General features: G+C 41.5%; 1 protein-coding gene across 2 annotated transcripts in view; it reads right to left on the reverse strand.

The window, feature by feature from the left end:
• Positions 1 to 10,916, reverse strand: part of camk1da (calcium/calmodulin-dependent protein kinase 1Da) — a 58,798-nt gene extending 47,882 nt beyond the window's left edge. For both annotated transcript variants that reach the window (XR_011240076.1, XM_020092047.2), the window contains exon 1: positions 10,561 to 10,916. Coding sequence is in view for 1 of the 2 variants with exons in the window: in XM_020092047.2 (XP_019947606.1) it covers positions 10,561 to 10,658 (98 nt within the window). In the remaining variant the exon portion in view is untranslated. The remainder of the gene's footprint in view (positions 1 to 10,560) is intronic.
• Between the last annotated feature and the right edge of the window lie 3,085 nt (positions 10,917 to 14,001).

Raw genomic sequence — 14,001 nt, forward strand, 5'->3', positions numbered from 1 at the left:
CCTAAGTGAACATTTGATTCTAATTTGAAAGGAAAAGTGTTTTGTGAGGTCACCGTGACCTTGTCCTCTAACAGGTTCTCATTGGGTCCAAGTGAATGTTTTGCAGATGTAATGAAATTCTCTACAGGTGTTCCTGATGTATTACGGTTGCAAGAACGTGAGGTCACTGTGACCTTGACCTTTGACCTCCGAAATCGTATCAGCACATCTTTGTGTCCAAGTGATCGTTTGCACTATATGTGAAAGGATTCCCTTGAGGTGTTCCTAAAATGTTGTGTTCACAAGACAAAACCATGTACTGTAAGGTCATAGTGAGCTTTACCTTATTTGACCATCAAATTCAACTAACTGAAAATTCCTCAAGATGTACTTCAGATATCATGTTCACAACAATGGGACTGATAGATAACCTGAATAAACTAAATGCCTTCAGCCATCAAAACTTCACAGACTGTTCAATGAGAACATGAATGAGTGTGACTGAAGGAAATACAGCTTCACCACAACATGCTTTTATATGTAGTTCTTATAGTCTCCAGTCTAGCACATCTTCTCACCAATAGAGACTTGCAGGTTTGCTAAACAGCTTAGTGATAACGCTGCCTCTATTATATTGGTTGTATCAGTATAAACAAACAACCCTAATGCAAATATTTGAAGGTGATTTTCTTTGGGGGTTAGGGTTAAGACAACACTCAGCAATTCCCATTGCCAACACACGTACAGGCTGATACTTGTTTTTCCCTCTGATAAAAGTATTTTCCCAGCAGCCCTGCTGTATCGCTTCCAGACATAAACCAAACCAGATATACTGTCATCTCCCCGACACAGTCACATGCAGAAGAACAGGTGTCAGCAGAACTGTGTCACACCTAAAAAGCTTTATCCTGGCTTTGTTCAAGAGATTACATATAAAATAATTACTGCAACATCACACAGAAGACAAGTTAAACACACACATGCATAGCAATGGGGTTGTGTCATTATGAGCAAATGGCGCTGAGGGTGCGGCTGGCATTGAAGTTACAGAGAGTGGAAGGGACACATCCGCAGCCGAGCACACTCACTTAGTCATAGTGACTGTTGATGGAGGCGTCATCTACATACCTGAAATGTGAGAGCTCCATGAGGTAGTAAAGAAATACATATGACGATCATTCTAATGGATGAATCTGAACCACTGATTTACACTCACTGAGTTGAAACAGTTCAGTACATAAAACCAAAAAATGTTGTTTTTACACTTTAGTTTCTGTAGGAATGAAATGTGTAGATTAGTAAAGAGGTAGATAACAAAAAAAAGAGCAAGGCTGGACAGAGCAAGGCTAGCTGTTTTTCCCAGTCTTTATGCTAAAATATAATCATCTGAGCTAAAATAATCTAACTAGCAGCTGGCCACTGCTTCATTTTTATTTAGACAGTAGAGCTTTGAATATAAGGACATATACCATTGCTGTGAGTTACTGTAACACCACTAAGTTTGGGTGGTAGTTTTGACATCTTAAATAGGGTAACTGCATGAGTTTTGTATCAGTTAGCTATATGGTCTTTTCGAAAATGTCTGATTCCCGACTTTTTTCCCCCAGAGGACATTTATTGTCGTAGACACAGGAATTGTGTGCAAGATAACTCACAGGCTTCATTTACATTACTTAAAAGAGTTGACTGCAGATTATGGCAGATTAATACAACCATCGACCATAAATCAATCAACCAGGATTAACCAACACAACAGCTGCATCAGAGTTATATAAGCTTTTTCTCCTGAAAAAATATTATTCCCTCCTTGAAGGTCAGGGACAAAAATATACTGGTGAGTTGTACTTTATGTGTTTAAGTAATTCTAATCTCCTGCAGCACCTGGTAAATGTTTGACAAATTTCACTTCACACTGCCAAAACAGTTTTACTGACTTAGTTTGATTTGAAGACTTGTTGAAGCGGCAATAAATGGAACACATCAGATGCGTTTTATTGTTCCAGTGAAAACATTTGACAGTTGTCTTGACACTGAGTGACAGGCTCAGCTACACTAAAATAATATATAAGCTTTGTCTGCATTAATAAGAGAATTGAAGGAGACATTTAAAAGAAACTCAGACTTCAATATTTCTACTAGTTACTTATTACTTTTTATGCAGTATTTAGTAAAGTAACTTTTGAAAGATATAACAGGTCAATTGCAACTTAGTCCAAATGACTGGAGAGCACAGCTAGATTGTGTTGACTAGACCAAAGATGCATTTCCTGCCACATACACAATACAATTGTGTCTGTATCTGTGTGTGCTTGTGTTGCATTGTGTTCTGCTCAAGGACGACTTGAGTGTAACTGGGCCAAGCTGAGCCAGATAAACAGCCATATACACACGCACACAGATCTAAGCACAGTAGTGGGTCCCAATGAAAGTAGGTCTGCCATAATACAGAAAAGCCTCCAAGGTGCAAGTGTATGTCACTTTCGTGAAGGGTAATGTTTACTAGAACAGAACAGAATATACAGTATCTTTATGTGTGCATTTGTTAGTTTTGACATGTTTTAAACACTGTGTGTGTGTGTGTGTGTGTGTATATGTTTGTGTGCACAGTTGGCCCTAAATTACCTGTCCAGAAGACAGAGTGTGTGCTGGCCAGCAGCGGAGATTCTGCAGCGCTGCTTCCATTAACGGCAGCGATCATTCACAATCTGATGGGCAACAGCTAGCTGTTGCTAAGGCAACCTGCCAAATCTCCCTGCCAAATATTGTTTGGGTACATGTTGTTACTCGATTACTAATCACAGTCATCTGATTGCATTTGGGAGAAGACACAAGAAGGTTATTATGGTGAAGTAGATGTTTAACTAAGATAAGAAGATTTAACATGTTTAGAGCTTTCTATAGAAGACGACAAGCAGTACATTTTAAAGTGCGTTCACACTTGTGGTCAAGGATTCATCTGCTGTGAAAGAATCATTCAATTGTTCCCTCATTTATAGATAAATCAAGGTTGGAGACAAGTGGTCTTCTGCACTAGAATTAAGCTGCACAAGGTGTTGTGAAGGAACTCATGTATAGCAAAGGACACGGCCCCCTGTCTCTGAGTGATCGGATCTCAAGACACATAGAGGAGACACTTGGGTGCGTTTACACCTATACTTAGAGCTCTCCACTTGTGATCGGTTCACTCAGGATGGATGATTACACCAGGTCTGAACAGGGTCTGTGATTTGCCCAGGCAGAGTATGGACCACCCACCACAAAATGAAAAATCATGAATCACTTGAGGATCTTATTTTTAATTCAAATGTTTGCAGCTATGTTACAGCTTTAGCCAGGGCATATGATCAGAAGTTGTTTTTTTTACCAAATGGTGAATATCATCTGATGCTAGAAATCATGTATCACTTCTTTTATTTTTGTAAATATAATCAAAGCTACTTTGTATCTGTAAATCAGCCCTGTGATAAACAGTAAATAATAATTCTGACTGGTTATAGCTTGCTTATTGCTAACTAAAGCCTAATTACAACACAACACTTAAGCAACCATCCTTTGTAGGTTGAAAAGGGTGTGTCAATGCAAAAAATGATCTGTCCACCCAAAGCCAATGTGAGTGACCATCATCCTGATTCACACATGCTACCTCCATCTGTCAGCTCATCATGGGGAGCTTACTGACAGTGATCAACACAAACCCGTATATCAGGAGGCAGATTAGTATTTAGTTAAACAGCATGAAGAGTTTCAGGGCTGTCATTAATTTGATTATTCAAGGGGTAAGACAGTTTCTAACAGATGATAACCTGAATAAAACAATTAAACTCTCAATTTGTGCCACTACTCTGGGTAACATTCTGGAATTAAGCTTGTCATGACCACCGCCATGGAGGATCTGTTTTCACCCGTGTGTGGGTTGGTTGGTTTGTAGGTTTGTTTGAAGCACGATTACACAAAAACAACTGAATAAATGTCCATGAAACTCGGTGGTGGGATGTGCTATGGGTCAGGGAAGAGTCCATTAAATTTTGGTGGAAACCCAGATCAGGGGGGGATCCAGGAATATTTTTTCACTTTCTTTAACATTGCAAAATAGGGTTATAAACATTTTCATAGTTTTCTCAGGGAAAAATCCATAGATCTTGATTTTAAAAAATTTGACATGTATTAAGGGGGACTCTATAAGGGTGTGAAATTTGGTGTGGCTTGATTGAATTTAAGGGGAATGTTGGGGCTTGGCAGACGTATGCCCTCTGCTCAGTGCCATTCTAGTTTATTTTTTCTTTGCCACGTTTTATTTTTTTGTTCTACGACAGACAGACAAACTACTGTTAAGGGAGCTGAGGTGTTAATTCATAGTGATCATTTGCTTACACTGAGATGATGCACGTGTATCTTACAAGACACAGTCACACATGCACCTACATGTCTGTTACCTGACAGCAGGTTGACTGACTGAATCTTATATGCTCGGGAGGCCTCACTTTCACCAAGTCAAACTGGTATAAGGTTGCTGGGGACGTAAAAGAGTTCTGTATTATAGGGTGACATCAAAAGTAACCCACATTATTATTCACCACTGCATCTGTGGACGACGCTGGATATAGCTTCTTTTTTTTTTTTTTTGCAAAGTCTTGCTCGGAAAATCAATCATAACCGGTTCTCTCGCTCTCTGCCGTCGCAACAGGAGAGCTCAGATCTCTGTGTTCCCGTGGTGGACAAAGCCTCACAGAGAGCGCAGAGAGGAGAGATGAACGGACCCAGACTGAGACATACCAACTGATGATTCATTGTGAATTCTGTCCCACATCCTCTCCAAGGTGAACCTTTGACACTGCTGCAGCAGACGAAGATCATAAACATAATTTCTAGTCCACATTGAACATGAAAATGCTTTACAGCTCAAAAACAGGAAGAAGATGGTGCTATTTCAGAGAAAAAGCTTTTACACGTGTGTGGTTATGGCAGATGGTGGAAGGAAGGAATGGCTGATTGATAAATCACTTCCAACATATTTCTCCAGGACACCATTAGGAGCCCCGAGGACACCCCCTGAGGCAGACATGTGCTTCATCCCCACACAGATTGCTTTTCATTACCACTGCGTTATCTCTTCTTCTTCCTCCTCCTCTTCCTCCTCTGCTCTGGTATTTTCTTATATGTTGCAAGTCTGCAGCAGAGCCTTGAGGGTAGATATGGTAAGCTGCTTTCAGTTGCTCTGGATCACAGCCATCAGGGCCTACTCTAAGTTTTACACAAAATAAATTAAAATATTGTCCTGTCACAGCTTCGAAGATATTAAGATCTTTATCATTTCTGGTTGCCTGCAGTGGAGATCCAATTTCGAAAAAAAGGGTTTTCCATCTAAAACCTCTGAAACCACAGAACCTAGTTTGTGTCTCCAGCCTTCAAGCGCTGCTACTGGAATGACATGAGTTATGGGGAATCTGTAAATTAAAATTAAGCTAGGTTAAAGCAAAAATCTAATGGTCCTTAGTGCGGAATGCTAAGAATATTTCCACCTGGCCTTTAACCCATGTTGATCCTTCGTTAACCCTGACAATTTAATGTCAGGGTGAAAATATGCAACCACAGAATCTCATTAGCCCTCAAGTGCTGCTCCTGGAATGACATGAGGTATGGTGACTCTGCAAATGAAAATGAAGATCAGTTAGTCACTGTAATGGTTTGCAGACCGCAGGCCTTTGGCTCCTGTGTAAGACTGCTTTACATGTGTACGTTTTCATAAAAGGATGCAGATGCATGAAAGCTTGATTTAAAACTACAAGCAATGTCATTCCAAACACACAATGCCATCTGAAAGCATTTCCTTGAGGGGAACCGTGACACCTGCTGACATGTTCTATGATTTAATGAGGAAACAGGTTGGCAAAAAATATATACACAAATGCACAAGTTGACATAGTGTAGTTCACCAAAGCACTCACTCATCACAGTGTGGTGTCTCTTTGCTGAGAGAGGAGCAGTAATAGATGTATTTAGGCCCAAACTATGACAACATGTCCTCTGTTGATTCAACTGATGTCCTTGATCGCTACAATATGGTCACCCACCAACCGCTAAATTCACCATAGCACGCATTTGGTAAACGTGGTGTCCCAGCAGGCTGTGTCCCTGAATTCCCTGGGGAGTAGCAGATGTTGTTGTCTAGACCCTTCAGGATTGCGCAACATAACTGAAACCAAATCCTCTAGGAGAAACAAACTGTAGCATTACTATTGAGTGTCATGTTTCTGCAGCTGCACCACAATAACTGCATTCATTTTTTCTTTGTTTATCTTGAGGTCTGATGAAGGATGAGGAAGGGTAATATCTCCTTCTCGAGCTCGGTTTGTTGAAAGAATTGTCACCAGGAAACAGCAACTTGTCAGAAGAAAATGTAAAGTGTTAAGTGTTTTTGATGTATAATGTCTAAGCTTCACAAATACCTGACTTTTTATGTGTGACAAATATTACAGCATTAAGTAAATGCTACTGTAATAACTGGAGAACTGAAGAGGATACAAGAAAAAATAAACTTTAATGTCAAATTTTGGCAGTTAATCAAAATATGAGTTTTATGGAAAACAGGCTGAGCTAACACAAATTATTTTGGCATGTTCCCTTATTTGCATTTTATGAGACACATTTTTTTCCATGACAAACCTGTCAAATGTTTCTCTGGAGACCTTTTTGAACATGTGGCTATGTTAACATACATGAACAGCAACATACCAACATGCACACAGAGCCCACGTGTGCCACATCAGCACAGAGACAACAGGCTTTCAGCTTGGGGCCATTATAAGCTGGATGTGGTCGCTGAGAGGCTTAAAATAGAGCACTGATCCGATAATGGACTAAAGTTTATGATCATTAATATTCAGAGGTCTGGACACACGTGTCAATCTGTGCATAGAGAGGGAGGGTGCCACGCCCACGCACACAATTTCACATGAAATGCATATACTAATGAGTAAAGTCATGATGGCTAGCATGCAAATAAGTCTTTCATTTGCTCCATGTATAAAGAGGAAAAATACATTTTCCCTTTTGCTGCTTTTAAATGTCCAGCTTAGAGTGTGTGTTTGTGTGTGTGTGTGTGTGTGTGTGTGTGTGTGTGTGTGTGACATGAGGATGATAGCACTGAAATGCTAAACTAAGATCAGCACGTTCAACATTAATTTGTGTCATCATCAACAGCATCAACTACAAAGCAATAATAACAACAGCCATGCATCCTGGTCTTTTTTGATGTAGCAATGGCTAAAGTTTAACTTAAGTTCAACCTACTAACTTTTCCTCCCAAAAGATTTCAAGACATCTAGCAGTCTTCATCAATGGATGGAGTGTGCACAGTTCACCTGTTACCATCTGTTACCAGGCAACCAAATGAAAACAAGACACCGTCAAAATCTCTATCGATGTTGTGAACACCTTGTTGACTTCTATTACTGACATCATCAGCCAGCATGAACGCGGAGACAACACCAAAACCATTATCAGCACATGTACACAATGCTAAGAAAACAAAAAATTCCAGATGTGTAAACGATCACCAACGACATACAACAATAACAATACCAGCAATTCTGTCAGATGACAGAAAACAACACACACACACACACACACACACACACACACAACAATCTTTAGTTCTATTTATAAGACGCTGAATATGACAGTGTTAAAAGAAAAGAAACTTTCAAAATCAGCTTGCACAGTGAAAAAAGGGAAAGCTTGTTGGAGTTGAACACAGGGACACTTGGGGACATGTAGGACATAAAGAGCAAGATATAGAAAGAGGAGCTGGAGGGGGGGCTGTGCAGTCCCAGAGACAGTGACGAGAACAGTGCCAGCAGCAGGGAAGTGGAGCATCAATTAAGGGCAGCGTGCCCTAGATGGTACAGTGACATTCCCACAATGCATTACCATCCTCGCCACCACTTTACTTTCTGCTCAAACACTCTTTGCCTGAGTATAGGCCTCCCTGAGGTTAGGCTTTCATCTGACTTCATCTGGACACCTAAACTGAATCCAGAGTACTAAATATGGAGCCAATTCGATGTTTAGCACACACTGTGTTGAGTCCTTTTCAGGTACCTAAAAATTGCTCACAAGGACATTTTTCCCTGTGATTTTCAATTCCCTCCAGCTGAGAGCTGCATACCTGAGGCACACAAGCATGCACGTACACACACGCACTCCTGTTGGTATTGAATTATTGAATGGTGAGTAACAGGGACACAGACAGAATATACACCAGGGGAGGGTAATAAGACACTGAGGAGAGCCGCATTCTCACACACACACACACACACACACAAACACACACAAGACTTAAGACCTGTGAGATTAATCCTGTGTTAGGGGACCAAAAATTGTACATGCCAGATGTAGGAAGAGGTGATGAATTGCACACACACACACATTGACTGGCCAGTGGATGAGACAAAACATTTTGAATCAGTGTCGGATTTGTGACACTGCATCCTCTCAGCACAGATTGCACAGAATGTGACACAGAAAATTCAAAGCAGCAGTACCACTCAGATTCATTTTAAATTCAAGATTTCCCACATGTGTTGCTGCACCTGAACACAACGCTTCTGCTTATTAAAGTGACTTGTCCACCCTGCAAACACGCAGCTCCGTATCTCAGTTTGTGTTAATGTTGTTGCTGGCAATTTCATACGGGCAGATCATCCCATCAGAGGGCACTTTTTGCACAGCAACAAAATTTGGATTGGTTCTATGATGCTTTTATTTCTGTTCTTTGTCTCATGAAGGTGATCAAAGCTTTCATTTGTGGCTAATTTAAGCTCTGTAACCATCTCTCCTCTTCCTCTTCCTCATTCCACCTTCACAACACACACACATAGAGAGAGAGAGGGAGAGCGAGAGAGAGAGCGAGACCCCTTCTGCTGATGCATCAGGTTCAAAGATCCGTCAGCAGCTCTGGTTAATGTGTGGCTGCAACATGGCCGACTCGGATCATCGAGTCTTGTACCAGTCTGCATCCAAAGCGTGTCTGTCTGAGAGTTTCATATCCGGTCCAAGCCCCTCCAGCTTCATGTCCCATCCTGTGACTGAACTTCCTCTTATTTAGGGGAAGTTCTCCTAATCCCTGCATAGTTAATCCCCCCCCCCCCCCAACCCTCTGGGATGCAGTCCAACCAGACGCAGCTCATTCCTCACAGCAGAAAAACAGACAGTCACTGACTGTCAGCGGTTTATGGGGTGTTGAATATTAATCATGGCATTAGAGATCAGAGGAACACAACCAGAGCCGTTTATAAGCCGACTGAGTTCATGGAGAAATACTAAACATATTATCATCCCATGTATCAATTGAGAAAATATTAGGATTTTATACTGTGGCTATACCAGGGATTAAATAACAACAAAAAATGACTTGTGTGTAATGACTTTTAAATCATATTTTAAAAAGATCCGACAGCTACGTTATGATCGCTGAAATAAACACTTGAAAGTGTGTTATAATTCAAATAGTTAGTTAAAATAATGGAAAAACAATTGAAATAAATAAAACTAATGGATAAATGGTTAAAATAATCAATTTGGCAAAAAGTTAGTACATAGACAAGTTGATATAATTGGCTCAAAGTGCTCGATACATGTTAAACGTGACAGCAAAATGTATAAATAAGCCCTGCTAGCTAAAGGCTATGCATGAACAAAATAGATAGCAGAAATAGATAGTAAATGATTAAATATGCTAAAAGTAATGGCTGACTGGTTCAAATGGTTCGTTAATGCCACAAGCAATGAATAATAAGTTAAAAACAGTAGGCTACCACTAAAAGTAACGATGAACAAGTTCAAATATTTAGCTAAAGCTAAAAGTAAAGGACATCAAACGGTTAGCTAACTCTTAAAGTCACATGTAACAAGGTCTAAGAGCTAGCTACAACAAAACGTATTGAATGATACATTGAAATTGAGTATTGAATATGTCAAAATAGCTAGCTACTGTTAAAATATCAAATTATACGTTCAAATAGCTAATCCTATATTTCATAAATAAGTTTAAATAGTAAGATAACCCTGGAAGTATTGAATAATGCGTTCAAATGGTTTGCAAATTCTTATAGTAGGTAGCAAGTGGAAATTGCTAGCTTATGCTAAAAGAAAAAGATTGTCAATAATTGAATTGTCACAGAATCTAAATTAAAGATAACCCATTGAAATTGTTGGCGAAATGAATGAATGAGATACAGTGTTGATAACACTGACACTTTGCTGAATGAATGACTGACAGTGATCATACATGTCTACTCAGGAATATCCAGATCACACACTTCATTAAAGATGATGCTGATCACACAACAGCAGCACAGACAGCGGAGACAGAAACCCTCCACCCACCGCTGCTGACACAACACGGCTGGAGAACAAGAAGCGTGTAGCACTGAGGTACATGTCGTGGTACTACCACAGAAAATACTGCAACACAGCCAACAAGTGCAGTGAGGTCCCAGTACAGTCAGAGGGATTACCCCCACAGAGATGTACCCCGGGTGAAGTGAGTCCGAACCCCCCCCCCCCCCCCCGTGTACTCACGTGCCGAGCAGCTCCTTGAAGTCAAACCTCTTCTTGATGTCGTCCACTTGTTTCTTCCACGTCTCTCCTCTGCCGGCGTCTCCGTTCTCCCGAGCCATGGCGCTGCTTCGACCGGCCCGAGTGCGACCGACGCTGGGGCTGCGGGCGGAGGGATGCAAACAACGGGAGAGTGTTTGTAAAGGAGCCGGAGGAGAACGGAGGTGAGCTGCCGGTGGGGAGGGAGGTCTGGAGAGCGTCTCTGCTGCAGGACCAGATGAGTGTTCCCGCAGGTTACCGTGTCCCTGCTGCCTCCCTCTCTCCTCCCTCTTTCTCTCTCTCTCCTCCCTCCTTCTCTCTCTCCTCCCTCCCCTATTTCCTCTCCGGCCGGCTGGGCAGCAGCCGTCAAGTCAGACATAGCAGAGCTGCACTTCCCCTGCAAAGAAATATGTAATGTTTGCGTGAAATCACAACACCCTGTCATCATTTATCTTGTTTTAAAGGTCCAGTGTGTAAGATTTAGGTAAAGTGAATATAAAATATTCTGGTTCTCCTTCATTATTCAAAGGAGAGGGTGAGGTGAGGGGTCCACAGCTGCAACAAACAACTTCACCACTAGATGTCTCTAAATTCTACACACTGAACCTTTAACTTTGTAAAGCATCTTGCAACTTTGTTATGAAAAGTGCTGTATAGATAAAGTTTATTATATCATTATTATTACCACTGCAACGACTAACAATACAGCAATCAAATAATAAGTCTGTATTTTAGGCATTTTCTTCAACTGAAATCCTAAAAATATCAAAAATATCTGACACAGAAGAAAATCATTGATAGAAACCTGAAACATTATAACTAATTCAAGATAAAAATATTAAAATGTATTAGACCATTTTTTGATGGTTCTGGATATTTAACTGGGCTCTTTATATTGTATTGTGTAAAATTATAGATTATATAGATTTATGGTAGTGTTTATTGATCTAGTAATTAGTGATCTGATCAACATAAAGACAAATGTCATCACTTTCTCCGATTACTCGTTTCTCCAGCGCTTTTATTCTGAAGACAGCATCCCCCAACTTCCTGTACTACGCTGATTGCGGAAGTGCAGCTTGACCGCGGACCTGATGTCACCTGCAGCGGTGTGCCTGTCGCTAACTGCAGCATTTCCTTATTTTGCAATAGTATGTGTTAGAATTGAGCGTTTCCACTTATTAAGTCTATTAAAAGCAAATATTTTCTATTTACTACCACGAGGCTTATTTTGACTGGACATGTTGTCATGGCAATAAATGGGGATGATGGGATGCTGCTCGCTCATCCTGTCCCGACACAGAGAGGTACAGTGTGTGTGGTCAGCACGTGTCTGCGCTAAATTCGCAATGCGCCAACTTGTGCCAAAAACAACAACACAAACCATTCTGCTTCCGTCACAATTTGGGATCCCCACAGGCTCCAGCAGAGCCGCCCTGGGATCAGCAGTGACCCGGCGCAGCTGCACGTTCACCTGGATTCAACTTGCAGAGGGGAGGGGGCACTGATCCCTGGACTATGACAGCTGCAGGGGGATGGGGTCAAGTTAGGCTACACACACACACACACACACACACACACACACACACACACACACACACACACACACACACACACACACACACACACACAGTGCAGGGATCTAGAGAGTGTGTGTGTGTGTGTGTGTGTGATACTGTAGACAGGAGGAGATGAGGAGATCTGGAGAGGGGGGGGGCAGCATGTTGCAGCCTCAGCCACTCATGAGTATTCCGGCTGCAAACTACTGCAGCTCTTCCTCGGCAGCAACCCGAGGAAAACTCCCCCCTGCTCTCCCATCCTCCCCCTTTCCATCCCTTAACGCTGAGTCAGCAAATCTGACCTCCGCCTGATGAAAGATGATTACCCAGAGAGGATAAAAAGAGGTGGTTAAATAGAGGGCCAATGTCAGGGGTGATAAAGGGGCAGACTTCTTGCTTGCAGCTTAAACACATACATTGAAGGTGCACACACATACGGAAATCTTGTCAATAAAATATTAATAAAATACTATTCGGTACGGCTGAAATTCCAATGTGCTCTCGAAACAACAGTTAAAACGTAATCATAATTACGTGTATCCACAGATTACATGTTTGGTTGTGGTATATTTGTGCACTGCGGTTCTGTAACACGTCATCCAACGACCCCTATAAATATCCTATGAATACACGGGATATTGTCAGATTGACGGACCAGATTGATCTACAGAGAGCTAATTTCATCACATTAGCTCATCTGGATGCAGCTCAGGTCACAGCTGTGAGCCATGGGTCTTTCCACAGAGGGGATTGTGGGATCTCTCAATAAGAAAAGCACAGGTGCACATAACAAAGTAGATGATGGTTGACTTCATGGTACCGTGCATGCTGGCTCACTGTCATGGTCTACTGGGATATCAGAATAGAACATGAGCCATTGTGAATGTAAGAAAAACCTGTGCCTCCCCACAAGTTGAAAAGTCGGCTGTGAAAACAACCAATAAGATAACTTCCCTTGGTAACTTTTCCCCGGGAAGAAATAGTGTTACTGGTTTATTACGTTTCAGTGGGAAGACGAGGAGAAGGTATTTCCCTGAGCCCAACTCAGCTAGCAAATGCACGTCTTTGACAATGAGAAAACACTTCTGTAAAGTGTGAGCTGAAACGCTCATAAGCTGCATTTCCCTGGCAGCAACTTTCTCCAGGAGCTAAGAACATTTGCAGGAAATGTGTTTTCCTATGAAGGAGCAGGTTGTGAGAATAGTTGTTAACGAAAAGCTATTTAGTTTTATAGAGGTGACAGCTTTAACCTATGGTGAACAAAATGTGCTTCATACTTTATGACTCATCAGTATTTTCTCTAGTATGATGTTGTCGTTGGTTTCAGACTGGAGTCTAACTTTGTATTTTCCACCAAAGAAAAGTAGCAAAAGAAACAACAGACTCCATAACTTTCTGATATTCCCACAGCACTGCTCTGATTTTGATGTTTGCCTTTAACACCGCAAACTCTGTGCACAGACATCAGTAGCGAAGCTCATCCACCATCGCAGGTCAAGTCAGGACACCGCCTCCAGGTCTAGATGGTTTGTTTACAGACAGAATTCATTTTCCTAATGATGATGAATGTGAAACCTTCCCCACAATATGCGCCTTGTATACCGTTTCCCCCGTCCACAGAGTTTCAGCCTGGGACCCGTAACTCTGATAGCGTCGGCTCTTTCCATCTCTCTGTAATTGCTCCATCACTCTGCTGAAGGCAAATAAATAAATAAATAAATAAATAAATAAAAAACCCAAAATGAAGTGCCCCGCGCCGTGCATCCACAGCTCATTCAGCCCCCGGCATAATGAGAGCTTGCGTAAAAGCGCAATCAATTTCTAATGTGCTAGTTTACCGCACCCACCAGACTGACAGCCGAGTCGA

This window comes from Paralichthys olivaceus, chromosome 23 (assembly GCF_024713975.1).
Source record: "Paralichthys olivaceus isolate ysfri-2021 chromosome 23, ASM2471397v2, whole genome shotgun sequence".
NCBI lineage: Eukaryota > Metazoa > Chordata > Actinopteri > Pleuronectiformes > Paralichthyidae > Paralichthys > Paralichthys olivaceus.